The following is a 20,328-nucleotide window of genomic DNA, read 5'->3' on the forward strand; positions in this document are numbered from 1 at the left end:
AAACAGAAATGCTAGAAGAGAACATGCATAGAAGACACATGCAGAACGCTACAGTAATAAAAGGGGCTCCACTGGCAGAATGCAACCTCAAAGGTTCAAATTTCTTAGGCAGCAAAGGCTTCCTAAACTCATCTGCAAAATGAAGGCTTAAGCATCTCTTCAGCACTAACCCTGACCACATTAAATTTCATCAGCTTCCATCTACCCAAGTGGCACAGAAGTTGCACAGCACTGACTAGAAGATTTCAACCTCCTGACAAGGGAAATGAGCATCGGCACTGTTCCAGGGACTTTGGCTCACTTGTTTTCAAATTAAAAATGGCATCATCTAAATGCCATCCTTGCACATATGTTTTATAGAAGAACTTTAAGATACTGAAAATTCTAGTAAAAGAAATGGCTACTAAATCCAGTTTTGCAGGAAATTGGTTTAATCCTTGCTAAAATTCCTCAGGGAACCAGAACAAGTAATACCTGATAAACTGGATCTAAGTTTTCTGGGAGTCCAGCTGAGGTCTGTCACAGAAGTATACATACTCAGGTAGAAATAAAAAAAGCTTTTCACAGAATATATGAAATGCAAAACTCAAAAGTAAATTCCTCAAAGAACACAGAACTCTAACCCTGCCATCTCAGTGATACAATCTTGGGGGTTTTTTTTCCGTATCAATATGTTATACAAGTAATATTGTTATTCCCATTTCAATCTCATGCTTGTGATAATCCAAGAGGCACAACCAAAATGAATCTGTAACCAAGGAGGGAGTTTGACAGTGTACAGTATGTTCCTTTCTCCCATATGTTTAATATTATTGTGAAGCTGAAGACTACCACAACACTTGGGTGTGAAAACAGCAAATTAAATTTAAAACCTGAAGTTGTCTGAGAAGATTCCATAACCATCAGCAAAGCGTTGCATCTCATTTTTACCTTTCAGTTCCTAATTTCATACAGCACACCAAGGTACTCCTAAATAGCAAAAACGTGGCAGTTAACCTCCCCCTTCATTTTGGGGCACCAAAGTTTTAAAAACACACAGTACTTCAAAAGTCTTAGTAACTGCACCAGAGAAGTCTTTCCATCTCCAGTAATAAGCAAGGCTGATGGAAAATTTAACCACTAAACTGTTTCGTGTACACCAGGTAGAAAGTTTGGCTTTAGAACAGGATCACCACAATGCATTACTGGAAAACTAAGCCGTGACATTTAGAGGAATACCTCCTCAAAGGATACTTTGTCAAGCCACTGTTCTCACCTCATCAGCGGGTCAATAGCTCTCAGCCCAAACCTTCAATACCAGAAAGCACTGCTAATCACTTCCTAATTGCCCAAAGGTGTACAGGAACAGCAATTCAAATAACTCTGATTTTAAAAATTACAGTATTTATTGGTAGCAACTACTACAGCAGAAGCTGGCATGACTGTAGGTAAAAAAGTATGAGTAAAGGAACTAACTGTGAATTACTAGATACTCTGTAGTCCAAGAGAAGCATGGAACATCTCCTCCCATTTTTAACTGCAGTTAGGCTCTTTTGGGGATCAAATACCAGAGTAAGTGTCTCAAGTAATTTAAAATCAGCAACAGCATATAACTCCCCATCCCAAGTAAAAGCACCATATACCTAGGAACCATAACAATGTTCTGCAGTAGTCATGATTTATTTTCTGTTTAAATCTCTAAAACTTAATTACCAGAGTATAAGAGAACCAATCTAAATGACTGGTATGTCAGTATCAAACGTGAAGCGATAAACATATCTCTTTATACATGCCTCTTGCTTTATTTTATGCTACTTAACAAGACAGAGGTGTCTTCAGCATTGCTGATGAATTAAAAAAAACCAAAAAAACAAGAACAAACAAGTAAAACTCCCACTCTTTCCACCAAGCACAATGAGATGTTTTCACACACACACAGATGCATATTACCAAATTTGTAAAACTATACTTAAGTGATGACAATTATTGTTCCAAATAACCTTGGTAAAGTTACCCCTAGAGACAAAATTTCAAGTTCAGACAATGCAAGATATTCAATTTACATAAGGCAATATAGGCAAACATTCAAACAGCAGGAATGTAAGAGCTGTCAAAAGCCCACTGCTTTTTCAGTAACAAACCTTTAAACATTTAACAAGTATGTGTCTCTACTTATACAGATTAGACTAGATGGATATAAAGATAACATTCTGTTCCTAGCTTATTTTTAAAAAACACTATAAGCACTCACTTCTTAGATGGAACAAATGTTACTCTATACATCCTACAAAGACAGTAAATGCCTTGTGACCACTGCAAGTAGCCAGTGGTACTACCGCCTTCCTTTTCATTTTTAAGATCATGGACAAAATGAAGAATGCAATTCTAGACTTAAAAAACCCCACTTTTTTTAAAAAGAGAAATTAATTTTTTTGGACATAAGAAACCTACATCCTTCAGCTCAGCATCTGAAAATTCTGACATTAAAATGTCTCACATTTCAACTTAATTTTTTCTTTAAGTACCTATAACAATAAAAGTTTGACAGAGACTTCTTACTTGACGAGGAAACACCGAAGTTTGGAGAAAAGATAAAACACTCTCTCCACCAAATACTGAAGCTGTAAGAGTTAACAATTCATACCCTGATCCTTCAGGCATAGCATATACCAAAATGGAACCCAAAACAAAGTAATCCTTTAGGAAATCAAACACTCTTCTGGGCAAGAAAACCAAGCAACCATAGTCCATCTATCCTCCAGCCTAGTCCCAGTCTCACTTTTCTTTGATTTCCATTTAACTTACAAGACTAAGTCACTGGGCTCCAAGTCTGAGAACATAATTTTCAGCTCCATAAAAACCAAATCATCATTAACAGTCTAACACTAATTACCTACAGTCAAACATTATATGCTTTTGTTAACAATTCAGTGGTAGAGCTGCAGAACCTTATTTGCTACTTTTAAGTTACTTGGAGCACAGAGCAGGATCTTGGGCTGTGAAAACAATGTCTCCTACTGTAAATTTCTATCCTGAACAGATTCGGGGCTCACAGGGCAAAGCTGCCGCACAACTCAATCATGAGCTCACGCAGCCTCCTTAACAGCGGCCCGTGTGGCCGGGCAGGGGAGAGCACCCGCTGCGGATCACGCACCGCGACATGTGCCAGCTCCATGTGCCGGCTCGGCCCCTCGCTGCTGCCTCCGCAGGGATTAGGGACCCAGCTAAAACCTCGTCTGCCTTGCCACCATGCAGGCAACACAGAGGCAAGGGCACAGATGACACCTGGAACAGCACTGCGTCTTTGAGATCTCTCTTTTACCACTCTGAGTTTAATCAAAACCAGCTGAATAGCACAAATCTTAGTAGGAAACTGAAGAACACAAAAGGACAATCAATATTAGGCTTGGTATGCTAAAAAACCATGCCACAATGTCAAAATATCACATATGCAAAATAAATGCTTACTTTTTTCTATGTACACATGGACCAGTTGCCAGTGTTACATGTCAGCCTAACTAACTTGAACTTTGGGTTCGTTTTCTCTCATTTCTAGCAATTTGTAATTAAAGCTAAGCAAAGTATCCTCCAAGCTATAAACAAAAGGCACCTGCCTTTCTATAGCCTTTGTAGCATGAACTCTTATGCTCCTTCACTGCTGGGTAAGTAGCTGTACAAGCCTTCACTTTAATACTGAGAGAAACATGATTAATATTCACAGGAAACAAATCTACAATCTTAAACTAGCTTTCTTTTAGTATTGGCCACAGTGCACATAATTCACTGCAAATATTAAAGGTAATCAGAAGCAATGAAATCTTGAGAGCAGGCAGGTGGCATGATGCCAATTTTACATTCTTCTTGATTTCTCTTCCAATAGACACCAAGATGTGGTGGCAAGAAAACAAAACATCAAGAAAAAGAAGGCAGTAAGAGTAAACCCACAAAAATTGTATGCAAGGCCTTCAGAGCCCTGCAGCTACTGAGGGCACACACAATTAACAGGCTACAGCTCATGAACAGATCACTGACACAGGATGGAGGGAACAGTCTGTTAAGCTCATTATGAGCTACTGCTCTGCCTGATGTCCCTGAGCACTCGGAAATATTTATTATGGCTCCATTACATCATCACCAATGGTCTCAAGCATAAAGCTACATCACTTCACTCTGCAGCTGACCAGGCCAAAGGAAAAGAAATCTTTATCGGGTCCTTGTATCACATCTCTCATTTCCAGGAAGAGAGTCCAACTGAGACACACACAGTGTCATCTCTGGTTTGATCAGAAAACCAGGAACTGCAAAGAAGTTATGCTTTTTTCCAAATTACGAAACAAATGTCATTATGCATTGGAAATGAAATGTTTTGATTGGTAAGGAGAAAAGTTACAAACTAAACTCCTTTGCTCCATTTTCTGTCTACGACTGAAGAACTTGGAAACTCAGAAAAAAAAGCCCATGGATATAAAATACACTATTTATGAAATGGGCAAATTTATTTGAATTGGTCAGTATCCATTGATGCCTATGACATCTTGAAAAGCAGTGCCTGATAGCAGGTATGAACAGAAGGCAGGAAGCATAAGAGTCTCAGAAGATTAGACTCCCAAGACCAGTTTCATCATTGACATATCTAAAATAGCTAAAACTGTAGAACCACATCCATAGCTATGACTACAAATTCTTAAGTAATTCTGGTTCTTTACTATCTTTGAATCAAAATGAATTCCCAACAAGTCTGCATGCCGGTGGGACAGACATTGTTTGACTCTGCAGATATTTTAAGTGGCACCTTCTTTTGCAGAAAAAAATTCACAGAAAACCCTAAAGTGATGGGAATTAATTTACTGCTGTGACAGCACTATTTTCCTTAAGAATCGTTGGCTTGTCTTGTTTCCTTTCCAGCACCCTGAATATCAAAATTCTATGGCAATTTATATGAAAAAAATTAATTTGTTTCTTACATAGTCTTAACTAAGTTCTCAATGACACCATGTCTTTGTTTCAGTTAACTATTCTTCTAAACATAAGGCAGAAGATACATTAGACACCTTCTCTCAAATCACCTGGATGCAGCCTGTCAGTCTGATAACACACTGTTCAGCATCTCCACTAGACCATTATTTTCACTGCCCAAGCCTAGCAACATTTTCATGTTTTCAGAACGTGCTGCTGGCACGACACCCCCAGTGCTGTGGCTCCAGCCTGGGAATGGCTGAACCCTACCCACTGCATTATTGCTTCTAACCCTGCACCCCTGTTTCCACCATACAAATAATTCCTCACATACTTTTTTTCCACTGGGAAGATGCGCGACCAGGAGGCATTCTGAGAAGTTGTGTCACGCTGGTACACTTGGCAGCCACTGTACAACTTTTTAGAAAGTCCCTGTATTTAAATGGAAGTGGAAGCCTTTCACAGGGATGCAAGGCTGACATGGCCACCTTCCCTCTTGTTCAGACAACATTCACTGAACTAATTCCTTGCCTTTATCTCAGGCAATATTTTTAATGGTATGACAGATGGTTTTTGAAGTAACAACATACTGTCTTACCCCTTCCTCTTCTAGTTCTTTGGCTAGCAATCACTAGATATTCTTGTATCTCTCATCTTTCGTTGTACCTTAAGTCACTGAATCCCTCAATACCACCTTCTTATCAATCCGTACATGTGTACCTGGCCAAACCAAGCACAGCGTGCTCAGCACAACTGCCTTCCCAGCAAACCCTCAGGGGGAAAAACACAATGGGCAGAAGAACTGCTGCACTTTGTAGTACAAGAGTTGTCAGTCTGACACGTGTTCACATCTCGTGGTAAGTCCAATGAAGACACATTCCTCCTCGCTCCAAGCTCAGAAGGGCACCTGTTGCTCAGAGCAGCAGGTAAAAGCCAGGAATTAACCACTACTAAGTGTCACACGAGGGGCTCACACATGCCAGAAACACTTGTTTTCACCAACTTTTCTAGGATGAGCTGCTATGGAAAAAAATTAAAGCATATAATAACACAGCAGCATTAAAAGTTGTCAAAACAAATGTATACTTAGGCTAAGTCAGTTTGAATTGAGACAGTACTCATGAGTATGTCAAAAACCTTTAATAAATACAGTACCAGTTTCTTAAAAGGCAGTATGAGCCAAGTTTGAACTTGAAGAACATTTTCTATCCAGTTAATAAGACCTCAGCAGTTTGAGTCTGAAATGGCTTCCTTACCAACTGGTTTCTGCTTGCCTGCATGCTTTGGCCCACTTGAGAGGTATGCACCTTACAGGGTTTTTTCTTCCACAAGCACTGACCAACTGTTTTGAATGCAAAGTTATTTCAGCTTTTTAAACATGAAAACTAAGCAGCAGTCAAAAGTATGACCTTTTAAAAACCAACTGCTCATTGTACAAGTCCACGAAGAAAGAATGATTTTAGAAGTGTGGATCACAAAATTCACTGTTGTATAGGAAAGGGCAATTACAGATTAAGGGAAAAAAGTTTCACGTACTCTGTACATGGACATACATAGTATGAACTGCCCTGTCATTAGGAAAAATATGTTGCAGAGATCAGATTCTTTCCTAAACACTGGGGTCTTTTTTCTGTATTGCCATTTTAGCAAACAAGTATAAACACCGAGAGTTAAACAGAATTTCAATCATTTCAGACTTTTGAAAAACACCCCAGGAAAAAAAACAACAAGCCACCACCACAGAAGTATCAGAGGAAAAAAAACAAAACAAAACAATAATCACACCAGTTTGAACATGTGCTACTGACACAGTAAGAAAACTCTGTATGTAGGGGGAAAGGAGTATCTTCAAAAGGGGAAAACTTACCAAAAGGCAGCTAAAGAAGAGAGGAGCTGTGGACAAACCCCAGCTATCTACATACCCATCATAACTACTGCCATCCAAACAAACCTTGTAACACTGAAATTCTACGGGCACACATTTTCTGGCAGACCTTTCCCCTTCTCTGCTATCAGTTTCTTAATGCTTTGACCCAGCCAGAGCACAGCTGCAGCCCTTTTTAATCATGGCTGCTGCCAGCTGTCTCCTAAGACTGCCAAATGCTCAGACCTCATTCAGGTTCCCCCAACTCTGCTCCATGTTTGGACAGAAAATGACTAAACTGGAATTCTTTCTCACAAAGTAAATAAATTACATTCCAAAACTCTGCAGAGGAAAAAAGATATTACTCCAGTCTAACTATTATCTTAAATGTCCATGTCAGTGTTAAACACAAAACAGAAGTTTTAGAGCAATTTGAAAGGAATACCCTGACCAATCTGGTGGCCAAATGCAATTACGTAACAAACCTGCATTTGGGAAGTTGAAATTTAACTCCAAAGACAGGGCTCCCCACCCACATAATCAGGATGCAGAGGCTTTGCACAGAGTCACTAAGGTACTATCAGGATAGTATGTCAGGAAGACTTGATGACAAACCATCTCCTTTCTCAAGTGCATCCATTTTCTGCATTTACTCTGCACTCTCTGTGCTTTTCCAGCAACCAACCACAACTAGATTCTGCATCCTGGGCCAAGAAGTAGTTGAGCACAGCCACAGCCCTTTGCTCCTGCATAAGCACAAGAAGAACTGCACGTGCCATTTTGATTTGCTACCTGTAAGTGCACTAGTCCCAAGTGAAAAATGAGGGCATTAAGAAGTACCCAGAAAAAACAAAAGAATCAAATAGCAGTCAACAGACAAATGCTCCCTTACAGCACCAAAAGCAAAACTACTGCCAGAACAAAGCCTGTTTGAATATCAGTACATAGTAACAAATGGCAAGATGAGGAATAGCTGTTTTCATTATTGCCCTAAATGTTAAGGGGGAAAAAAATAATAATTTGTTCTTTTAATCTTAAAGAGCCTCAGAGGTCACTGCTGACACAATAACCACAAAATTTGTACCTAACATCACAACACAGCAGAAAGGGACACAATTCCTACACTGTACTGCAGTCTGGAAAGATATTTTAAGCCATTCTATTTCTCCACAGCGAGCAAAACACATTTTCAAGAAATAAATTCATAGGCTCTAAAACAAACCAGACTTAATCCATGCTCAATTGAAATACTTCTCCATTAATGCATGATTAAATACCTAATATTTTCACTTAGAATAAATGTAGGAAAGGAATATTCTCTCATACTCCATGAACAGGAACACGAGGTATGCAGAGATGACAAACATTTATCAACCCAAATGCCTTCTCTGATGAAGAGCATCAAACCCTTTGACCAGACCCTCCAAAGGCCTGAGTTACAGAGCTCAGCACCGTGCACAAAAGCAAAAGCCAGCAAATCATCACAGCACCCAGAGTCAAAATGCAAGCTCGCACTACAATGCCAGAAGTATTTCCATAAACTGAAACATGCAGAGTAGGCAAGGTAGCTATCCAAAGTGAAACACAGTGATACACAAATATAATTATGGAATGCCATACCAACTCTTAAAATTCATCAAACTTTGAAATTAATTTTCATCTGAAAAACTAAATTTAACCTACAAGCTAACAAATATTCTAAAAGAGCAAACTTAGAAAATTTGCTCTGCAAGGCTATGCTTTTATATCAAACCTTGTGTGCAGATAAACACAGTGTGAAATACTATTTGGGTTTATGCCTTGCAGAGTAAGTTTAACAGTCATGAAAAAAAAATAATCCCACCAGACTGTTTCAAAAATCCAAATATAGTTCTGAAGGTTTTCACCTTACCCTACTGTAAGACCCTCTCATAAAAACCTCATTTTCTAAGTAGCTGCATTTTTGCTTTATATGAATTACCAGTGTAATATTTTTCTAATGACACAACTTTCCAGCTACCAAGTTCTCCCTACCTTCACAAAGACAATCTAACAGTAACTATTAATACTGAACAGTCCTTCATGATTTCAAATTTACCTAAACCCCTATCTGTAAATTACCTGCTACATACAGGATTACTCATAGACACTCTTCAGACAGCATTAAGTCTTGATCAAGCAACATTAGGGTAAGATTATGAGAAGCTTTCCACATTAAGAGCTTCTCAAAGCCTTTACAATGAGATTGGTACAAGCACTAGCTGACGGCTATTAAAAAAAAAGGAAGACCAGTAAGTTCTACCATTTTAAACAAAAGATACAGATCCTCAACTGTGTTACATGGCTGCACAACTACTAAAACAAACCCCCAAATCAACTGCTTTTTAATACCAAACATGAGCTAAAATTAACTGACAATGCATCATCTTCATTTTAATGCCTAAAGGAATGGCCACTGAGGCAGGATAGTACAACTGGAGTAGAACTAACTGTACCTCTCAGTTTGTGCATAGCCATGGTAAGTCACATTTTTCAACTCAGTCTAATTCTTAGAATTATCCTGCCTAGGTTAAGAATTAAGATACAATGATGGCTCACGCTCTCTGGGAGTCCTGAGACCTTTGTTCATGCACTGTCTAGGCAGTATGAGGACAAGGACTAGGAAACTGCACTTTAAAACAAATTAACAAACACTTTCTTCAACATTAGTACCAACACAGCCTAGTTTCCCACACCCAGAGATACAGTGCTGTATGCAGGTTAAGGTTGAGCTCACATTGCAGTCTCCCTTACCCTGGGAATAATAACATTCTTCTACGTGCCTGCTTCCCCTCCCAGCCCCCAACCCTTTCTCTCCTCATCAGGAATAGTCAAGCTTGCCCTGTCAAGGATCTATAAGCCCTTTGGACAAATCTGGTTAAGCCTGGCAGAGTTCAAGAGTCACCAGGAAGGGTAAAATTATTACGGGGAGGGTGAGGACATGTAAGCAGCTGACGTGGGTACATACACTGTAACACTCCTGCCAAGTCCCTTCTTCCTCCAGAACCCTACCCCAAATCAATCAAATTAACTCTCTGTAGTTTTGAAAGAGCCTCCCCATCAAACTTTACGCAACAGTCACTACAACAAAGAAGCCTTTGATGTACCTACATTTACACTGGCTGACTATATACCACTATCTCTAATTGCTCAGTGTGCCGAGCAACGTCGAGACAACTTTTATTTATTTTGGATCAGTTTACACACAAGCATAACAGCACCTTAAACCATCCAAGTTTTATTTACACTAACTGACAAAAAGAAACACTATCACCAAGACTGCAGTCTTTAAATAAGGGAAAGGAAACCAAAGACCCTCCTAGCATGTTCTGCAAAGATTCATTCTCAGCTGAATTTCACTTCTGAAGAAAGACACTGAAAGGGTTTTTATCTTCATTTGACTGGGTGTCAACAGAATGTAGTAAGAGTCTGAAAGAACAGAACCATCACATCAAGATCCATCTTGTACTTCTGGCTGAACTGCAATCAGTAACAATTCAGAGAATCCTGCAGGAATAGAATTCCTTCAGTAAACTGTTGTTTAAGTAACCTCCCCCTCAGCATCCAGACCACCACCACATTAAAAAGCTGGATGGACTTATCCACCAAGATGCATCAGCTTCCTTCTGTTCAGAGCTGCGTATTTATGATATACAGAGTATTGTCTAGCAAGGAGTTCTGGAATTTAAATAAGCATCAAATTAGTGAGTTTTTCTGTGCTAAATATTGTATTTTATTATTTTCCACAGGACTGGAACCAAGAAGTACCAATGCAACTGCTGAAGTCTGTTCCTCTTGGCCTTTCACACATTATGAATTTTCAGAGCTCTACCATATTTTCTCCCCACTGCTCTCTCACTTTCTTTTCCAACCTGAAAAATACTGTTCTGACAAAGGTTGTCTACAAGGAAACCATTTCACTGTAAAACCTGTTCTACTACAATCTCTCATTAACAACCAAGGAAACTCATTACTATTTCTTCTCCTTCCAAATACTGGGGGATGAACTTACTCCATTTCTCATGAAAACTATATTCAAACTTTAAAATCCCATAAATTTTATTTCCAGAGTGAAGATGAATCATAGTTAGAGATAGCTGCTGAAAATCATATGAAAACAAGAAATATTTTAGCAGCAAAAATAAGATCAAAAGACAACTACCCATCCCACCAACGTGTCTGTCAAACTACAGCTCAAATCAGCATTTCCTGGGTTTTCTTGAATTAGATCCCTAACACATATATTACAAGTAACTGAACTGTGCCCATCTTCTACCATTTGGTGTCTTCTTGTTTACTGCATTACAACTGAACAACTCCACTCAAGTTTCTGATCCTAGGGTTTGCTGTATTTGAGGAATGAAAGTTATGTAAGTTCTTCTCATTAAAATTGATTTTGATAACCTAGAGCAAGTCAGTAGGTGTCATCTTCATCTAGGCATCTAATGTGATCTTCTACCCAACTGTAGAAGCTGTGGTTTAATCAGCCCATTATACAAAAACCTCTCATGAGATATAACATCTGATCTTTTCCAAGAACGACTTCAAGAAAATTACAGTGATGTTCAGCTCTATGGGCCCTGGAAACTCTCCTCTGAAAAGTATTAAGATATCTTACAAACACTCCAGAGCCCAAAAACACCTCCACAAAGAAGTCTGACAGAATTCAGTTTCACAGGTCTGAAGTTTTTTATGTACATATTGATATAGTTGTGCTAATAACAAAAAAAATGTTTGTGCAGCTGAAGTTCAGAAAACTACTTTTTCCACCCAAACAACGAAACAAAGCATGTTCTAAGCTGTATCTGCACCTACCTGGCAGTGAACACACACCCGCACTAAATTAAAGCATTCTATTACCACTAACTCATCACTATTCAAAATACATGTTTAAAAACCACAAAGGCACTCAGCAATTTTATAAAAGGACTATTATTATTCAGTTTTAAAGAATAACTGGACTAAGTGGACTAACATACTGCACTGAATCTAAAGCCCTATATTTCGATCTGCAGACAAACGGATTACAGAGCCAAAGACCTCAGACCTGTGTGTAAAATGCAGAATGCTTCTTAGTGCTTTTAGTTAAACAGAGTATCCTCTACAACTGTTTACAATTAAGAATTGCCCCACAGTTTTATTAGAACACCTAACAATCCCTAGAAAACACATAGTCTAAAGGGAGATTAGCAAAAATCAGAGGAATAGAGAAGTACATGGACAGCTGAGCAAACATACCTGCAGTTACAAGTTTAGCACTACTGCCCTTGCATTCTCCATCTTCCATACTTCTGCTTGTGCTCTTTTCTTTCAAGAGAGGGACAGTATTGTCAAAAGGTATGCACTTACTGGATGCAACATTTTCTCCACTGTCTGGCTGATTAATTCTGCTGTTTGCTTCAAGTAGAGGAGTGAAGTCCTCAGACTGAGCAGCTTCACCCGGTTCCAGCTGAGAGGAACTTTTAGCCTGTGACACATTCTTTGAAGACACAGGAAGAGATTCTTCATCACTGTCAAATCCAAATGGATCCTCCGTTACTTCATCTTCAACTTTGGGTTTTTTAGGAACTTCAGAAATATCTGGTTTGACACTGGGCCTCTTCTGTCCTAATTTGGCCATGAAGGTGGTTTCTCCCCATTTTGTACTAAGGGTGGTCCGTTTGTTGGAAAACACTTCATCAAACTTGGAACTGCCATTTCCCCCTTTCCGGCTGTAGGTCTTTCCAAATCGGGATGTCATTTTGGCTCCTGTTTCATATTCTCTGTTGTGAAAGAAAGAAGAAACATCAATCCACCAACCTTCTAGCACAAATGATTGTTACTTCCACCCTTTACCGGGCCAACAAGCACCAGGCATGTACATTCTACACAAGCAACAGATCCATCATCTCCTTCTTTCCAGACTCACTCATTCACATGTGACTGTCATTATGGCAAAAGTTTCTGCATTAACCATCCACTAAAATAAATCGAAATTCAGTTGCTTGCACATTTATAAACCAATGGCACAATGGATCCTTAAGAGAAGTCTCCTAAGAATGGCACTGCTTTGCTCTAATGTTATGTTTACAAGTATAGAAAGCACTGTCTTGAGACTTCATGAAACAACTCAGCAGTATTTTCACCACATATGAACATGCAGCTCCCTCCTAGAGCACAGCATTAAAAACCTTTTGCCAGTTAAATACAAAAACTGCCAGAATATTTCAAGTTGCTGTAGATACATTTTAAGTACTAACTAATCAGAATGATGACAAATCCATCCCATGTTCTTCACTCACACTCAGACTCACTTAGCAAGTGTTTTACTTGATAACACAATGTGGTTTTTGCCATCTGCATCAGTCCTGGTCAGGACTGGTGCGCAGCAATCCCCCAGGAGTAAATCTGACTCATCAAGGGGCAGGAACAGAGCAACTGCTCAATCAATTTCTAGGAACGTGGAGGACACCCTAAGCAGGCCACTGTAAGCCATTACTGTTCACTGGCCCTTATGAGCACAGCCACCTCACAGATAGCTCGCTCAGAAGAACAGAAGTTTAAAATTAACAGATTAAACAGGAACACATTTAAGAGCTCCTTGCATGTGTTTTCTACTTTTGTTTAAATCAAGAAGGAAGACAGGCCACCTGGGGGTCTTTTACTCAAAACACATACTTCAACTACGAGACAAATGACAACATAAACCCCAAACCCTCATATCTGTTTTGTGAACCACTGTTTCTCTCTTTTTGGCCCAAACACGGATAGGAAATTGCAATTCCTTATAGTCAGCCTGAATCTAATCAAGACCATCTTTCTCTCTTAAATTCCTCTCCATCCTGGAAAAAAGTGTGTTAGAAAAGACAACAAGTTATTTAAGCTAAAGAACCAAAGAAATCTAACTTTTAAAGTGTTAACTAACTTTATATAAAGAATATGAAAAATGGCAGTTAAAATAATTTTTATTGAACTTTTCGTGACCTATTTGTTCAATGCAACTGCTTTTATCATTATTCCCCTGAATATGTGGTATACTATCTTTCCTATTTTAGTTTTCATCTCAAGACTCACAGTCTCTCAACCTGAAGTGCCAGTCTTGCTTCTGCCAAAATTGCCGGACTGCTTTCCAGAAATGTCCCTCTATCGCTTCATTCTAGCAAGACTGTCTCACTAATAATAGTCTCCCTCTATTAGACCAGACCAACCTTCACTTATCATACAAACTAAGCAATTCACGGGGAGAAAATCCATGAAGAAAATTTTAGGTGAATTAAAATGATAAAATTTGAACTTCAGAAGTTTACCAGGTAATGCAATGCAGAAGAGCTACAGGACAGAACACCCACTTTGGGAAAGGCTCTTCTCCCCAGCAGTCCAGCCAAAGGAAGGTAAAGGCAGGTGCTTATCTACTGAGCAGAACTCTGCTGCAAAAGCCCACTATGCAGAGGGCTCCTGGCTGCTCCTAGGAGACAGCACTCTTTAACCCCATCTCCTCTTTTCCCCACACACATCACTGCCAAACTTCTTTTTTCCTCCCCTGTAGGCAGCTCAAATTTTCTATTTTTTATCTACACGTACTTTAGAAAGCAAACAGCAAACTAAATCTAAATTACCAGTTTTATTTTACTGATGCTTGTAAATATTTGTAATAGTAACTAAAATATTTTAGACCAGAAAGGCCGAATTTTTGAGCAATAGAAGCTAAAGTAAAATATTTATTAATATCTCATGTTGTTTCTATACAATTTATAGGAAAGAAAAAACTACCTCACTCACCCCAGCACATTTTCCTCCCCTAAACCCTCAAGACTCAAATAAATATTACTTATAATAAGCATTATAAGAAGTTCCCAAGTATTTTTGACAGCACATTTCCAGCCTATGTGAAGATAATGACAGATTTAAATTATGGCTTATGGCTTGTAGTTCCAAAGAGAAGATTCTTGCAGTCAAGAGGAGTTCATTTTCAGAAAGTAGAACCCCATTGTCCTATTTATAAATTTTAAAATTAAGACCATCTCATGAGAAGTTTTAAATCAAAATATCAAAACCCAAATTAATACTCAGTATGATGTGCATAGGTTAAAAGACCAGTATAAGGAAAATACAAATATGCCATGCTATAAACTCCTATCTTAGATTAAGATTAAATTTAAAGACATAAAGAGATGCCTCCTTACACGAGAGCATCGACAGAACACGATTTTTACTCTTTACTTACAATTTCCTCTTGATTTTTCACTCAGAGGGAAGTAAAACACTTGGTCAGTTTCACTCTGTTTCCACTCCCTGCCTCCCTCTCCTGCATTGTGCTGCACCATTTGGAGCAGTGTAACCAATGTAAATACAAGTAAAAACCCGAAACACGGGTCTCCCGCATTTCCCAGCGCTAACTCGGCGGATCAGCTGGAGACAAAAAACCCGGTAATTCCCCAGGAAGCCCATCAGCCACCCCTACTCATCGCTCCTCTCTACACCGCTCCTCTTACATAATCAAAGACAAGAAAAATAGGTTAAATGCACGGAGGCAGAAGGAGCTGATGAAATCCCACGGTGACAGTTTCTTTTTTTCTCCCTCCCCCTGCGGCGGGGGGGTGCGAGCGGAACCGGGTCACCCCACCGCTCCCTGATGTCATTTCCCTTCCCGCCCGGCCGCCTCCCCCGCCCCGCCGCACCACCGGCCCACATTACACAAGTGCCCGGGGCAGCCGCGGCCCGGCCGGGCGACGCAGCCCGCGGAGCCGCACCCCCCCCGCCCCAGCCCGCAGTTCACCCCCGTGCGAACTCCCGCCCCACAACTTCGCGGCGGGCCGGGGGCGGCGGCCCCACACGCCCCTCCAGGCGGGACAGCGCCGGTGGCCGCGGCGGCTCCTGCCCGCGGGGTGCGAGGCCCGCTCCGCGGCCCGCACAGCCCCCGCCGCCCCCTTACCCGGCACCCACCTCGGCGTCAGCGGTGGCGGCGGGTGCCGGGCGTGGGCCCGGCCGATGTGGCTCCGGCCGCGGGTTCGGGCCGCCGATGCGCCGCCTGCGAAAGGCGCTCAGCCGGCGGGACACCTCCGCCCCTCCGGCAGCGGGACCCTCCCGGAGTGTCGCGGGCGTCAGGGACCCCGGCGCCGCCTCCTCCGGCGCCGCTTCCTCCGCGCCGGGATTATCGCCGCGCTCGGGACGGGCCCCGGGACCATCTCTCCGCCATTTGCCCCCGCTCCTTCCTGCCGTCACCGCGCGCGCCCCGCCCGCCGCCGCCGCGGCCAATCCCCGCGCGCCTCGCTCAGCCGCCCGCGCCGCCTCCGCGCCTGCGCCCGTCCGCGCGGTGCCCGGCGGGAGTTGTAGTTTGCGCCGCGGCGCGGGCCCTGCCGGGCCCCGGCACGGCCCCCGGAGCCGGCGGGCGGGTCCCCGCGGCGGGGCGCCCCGAGCCGGGACGGGACGGGGGGCCCGGCCTGGCGGGACCCGCCGCCTCCCCGCGGCCGCCTCCGCCCGGGCCCGCGCGGAGGCTCTGAAGGCGTGGCCAGCGGGGCCCGCCGCGGGCAGTCCCGACCGGCCCCACCCCGATGGCGCTCGGGCCCAGGTGGGTCCCGGGGCACGTCGAGGGGTCTCGGAGCATCCGGGCCACCGCGGCCCGGCTGGAGCCGGGGAAGGTCAGAACCCTGCCCGGGAGTTCGGGAAGGCAGCAGGCACTGAAGGAGCCCTGCGTGGACTCCATTAAAAGTTTGCGGTGCCTCGTCCAGGGCACGCGAGCCCCTTGCGCTCACGGCCGCGCTTGGCTGGTACTCACAGTGGGTGCACAGTGCCCGGCCTTCACATCCGCTCCAGGGAGGAAACATGCTCGGCAGAGAAGGCCCGCGGAACGCACTCGGTGCACGCTGTGAAATTGCGGCTTTCACATGCTCCCACTTACACAAACTGTTACATCCACCCACATGCGTTAGATTTATGCACACCTTTGAGGCTTTAATTAATGATACATACTGTGCAGATTAAAAAAACGCTCCACAAAGATTGTGTCATGCAGCAAATACATATGGGCATCAAACAGTCACCAAATCCAACATTTTACATTCTGTAGGCAGTATTTAATAAAATCTTTGTAGAATAGAAAATTAAGGATGCACGACCAGAAAATCATTTAAAAACAACCTCATACAGATGTAGTTTGGTCATTTTTCAGAGGAGTGAGGATCTCAGAAAAGTCAAATGAAACTACACCCTTGGTATCTAAAATGGCTTCACAGCATGTGCTCATACTCAAGCCATCGTTTGAGGCTTTACAGTACAAGTCCCAAATGCAGAACAACAGAACTAAAGACAAAATCCAAAAGGCTGATTTCACTGCGCAGAAGAGGTTAGAGCTGTCTCAGGACCTCTAGGTTTTTTCTTAATTTTATATTTACTTTACCTAATGAAAAGTCACTGCCTCTCAGTAAGAAGATGCAAGGCTATGGTTTTGTTTAGTGATCCTGGGAGTAAATCTGGCCTTTCCCTGATCCCTACTGATGTGTTGGAGCTTTCAGGCATTACTTCTGAAGCACAAACATGCTGTGAATGTGCTCTCTAAAGCCAGTATACAACTGGTGCTGCTGTAGAAAGTGGAGATAAAAACAACTGGGCCTTGCAATGAGAAGTACAAGCTTCATTTGGAATATGGTTGAGGTTTGTGCTGTGTTTCAGACAAAGCTTACAAGCTCATCTGTATCTCACTAACTGACTCAGTTATTGAAGAGCCACCGAAAAACAGGTGACAAACTTTAAAATTAATAATTTGACTATAAAAAGTGAGAATATTGTTCTCCTGGGAGTATTCTTGATCAGAGCTACTAATTAGCTTATTTAAAGTCTAAGAGTAAAATGGATATCTAAATCTGTTTGAGTTTGCATGGTCTTATTTGGTGACTAACTGATCTGTTAGACAGAGAGGAAAACACTACTGTGAGAGCTCAAAACACTAAGGCTCAGAGAAGTTCTTTACAACATAAAAGTTTGTCCTGAGAAACAGAAAAAGTTAAGAATATGGCCAGAGTAAGGAAGTAACATTAAGAAAACATTAGGAAATAGTTTCTATTTTGATATGAAGTTAGAAGAGTTAAAATTAAACGTTTCCAGTGTAAAGCCTGGGCTACCTAAGTCACTTATACAGTAATGTAGAGAATTTTACAGTCTAATGATAGTAAGTGGATGTCATTTGAAAGCTTTTACACACCTTATACCCATGGGCTAGCTTCATATATCCAGCAGTATTTCCAGTCTTTGCAGAAACCCCACACAGAGTAATCCAAACCACTGCAGATCCATGGTCATGAGGGAATTTCCCACGACTAACAGAGGATAAATTAAACTCATTTGTGTGCTGCCTATTCTGTCTTGGGTACCAGCAGAAGTCTGTAAGTGAAGCCTTTTACTAGGATGATGATGGAAAAACAAACCTTGTTGTGTTCAAGAACATCAGAGATGTGCCAGTTCTACTGCCCCAACATACTTCAGATACTTTGAAAATTTGACACCCTGTATCTTAGTAAGCTTGGTGATTAACATGTTAAGCTTTGCTATTTCCATTTTCATCTGGCTCACATCAAATATGCAAGTACCATGGCAGAACAAATAAAAGCTAAATCCCATCTGTGTTTGGCAGTAGGTATGTTTAATTCTCAGAGAGTAGAATTTAACAAGCATTTTATGCTTTTTGAAATTATATTACTGATAGTTGCAATCTCCCTTCACACAAAAACCCCCCCCAGAAACAAAACACCAACCACACAAATCCTTTCACAAAAAAGCAGTCCATGAAATACTCCAGTTTGGCATTTGTCTCCATGAGAACAGCAGTGGGAGATAAGCAGCCATCTTCAAACTGTAGGTTTTCTACCTTAAAAGTTTTTTGAGAAAGCCAAAGTGAATCCTACAGCTTCCCATTACTGCCCACCCCCCACACCCCCCAGGAGAAACCATCAACTTTGCTATTTATAATAAAGTCAGAAAGCCCTGAAAAACACAGCTCAAATACATCAACTGTACAGATAAAAGAGATAAAAGCATAATAGCAGAAGGACCACATAAGAGGGACGGAACAGTTATTTGGATTCATTTAATCTTAATACACTCTAGAACCCTCTCAGTTCTCATTCTGAGGTTCTGTGCCAGGACCTGTGGGGGGGGAACAACAGAATTTTCCAAATGAACTGCAGCCTAGTACAGAGCCTTTCAAAAACATTAAAATGTTTTAAATTGTTTCAGTTTCTTCCAAAAGAAAAGGGAGGCAATGCAGTAGGAAAACAAGGTTTCCCATGCAGCAGATACACTTGGGGCTGATGAAGACAGTCATATCCTTCCAGAAGCTGTCAGGAAGGTTTCTCAGTGCTGCCTCATGGACAAAACACAGCATTTGACAGTAATATCAGCTTAACTGAGGCTACAGATTTTAAAAGGACAGTAGGTATCCTTTATGTCAGGTACATGAATTAACAGTATAATATATATAACACCCTTGCTCCAGTCCTTTTCCCACAAAAAGGGAATAAGATCATAATCCACTGCCCTGTTTCCCTGTGAAGCACTACCCAAGAAGGAAACAGTAGCTCACAGGAAGGCTCTCCCCATTACTCCTCATGCCCAGACAGCTCTCCTCACAACTGTGGAAGCCTCTCAGTTCACTTCTTATATTCTCCTCTGCCTCTTCCCTGTTCTTCTGCATCTTAGCCTAGTCACTGTTTGCCTTCCAAGTTTTGAACTTCCTATGGTATTTCCTTTCTTGCCTCTTGTCCAGGTGGGAACGGATGGGGGGTGAAGAGGATGTCCTGCTGCACTCACAGCTGCTACAGTGCTTTCATGTCCCAATTAGCACCACTTACAATGCTAAACATGTTGGTGCTTTTTGCTTTTCTTTGCAAAATGTCACCCTGCTCCTGTTGCTGTCCTTCAAATGTGACAGGCACACACGGGTGAGAGCACACGGGCCTTTGCCATTTCGATTCACTGGGGTGAGAATTTCCCCTTTGCTATTTGCACTGCAAAGGTGAGGGGAGGGTAAAGAGACACATGAAGTAACTAATTACCATATTTTAGTCAACTTCTCCAAAAGCAGTGACTTAGACTTTAGTATGGCCGTTAACATGCTGCAGGAAGGGCAGCAACACCACCCCCAGCAGCCACACAGAACTGGGCAAGAACAGCAGGGTTGTACTGAGAGCTGCAGCAGCTGCTCAGGGCAGAGGTGGTGGATTCCAGGTGCCCACCAAAGCCACTCTGTCACTGCTCTCCTCAGCTGGGCAGGGGACAAAGGCTCATGGGTTGAGAAAAGGGCAGGAAGAGATCTCTCACAAATTACTGTCACAGGCAAAACAGAATTTACTTGGGAAGATTAGTTAAATTTATTACCAACCAAGTCAGAGTAGGATAATGAGAAATGAAACTAAAATCTTAAAACACGTTCCCTGCACCCTCCCTCTTTGCAGGCTTAACTTTGTTACCAATTTTCTTTACTTCTGCCCACCCCTCCCATATTCTTACTCCTCTCTCCAGCTGCATTTAGGCACTCTTCT

General features: G+C 41.9%; 1 protein-coding gene across 3 annotated transcripts in view; it reads right to left on the reverse strand.

Moving 5' to 3' along the window:
- WAPL (WAPL cohesin release factor) overlaps positions 1-16,013 on the reverse strand; it is a 66,595-nt gene extending 50,582 nt beyond the window's left edge. For 2 of the 3 annotated variants that reach the window (XM_069019138.1, XM_069019136.1), the window contains exons 1-2: positions 15,740-16,013; positions 12,056-12,579 (exon numbers count right to left, since the gene is read on the reverse strand). In XM_069019138.1, the coding sequence (XP_068875239.1) occupies positions 12,056-12,557 (502 nt within the window). In that variant the 5' untranslated portion in view covers positions 12,558-12,579; positions 15,740-16,013. The remainder of the gene's footprint in view (positions 1-12,055; positions 12,580-15,739) is intronic. The other variant, XM_069019137.1, reaches the window with a different exon arrangement.
- Positions 16,014-20,328: the final 4,315 nt, after the last annotated feature.

This window comes from Aphelocoma coerulescens, chromosome 6 (genome assembly GCF_041296385.1).
Source record: "Aphelocoma coerulescens isolate FSJ_1873_10779 chromosome 6, UR_Acoe_1.0, whole genome shotgun sequence".
Classification (NCBI taxonomy): domain Eukaryota; kingdom Metazoa; phylum Chordata; class Aves; order Passeriformes; family Corvidae; genus Aphelocoma; species Aphelocoma coerulescens.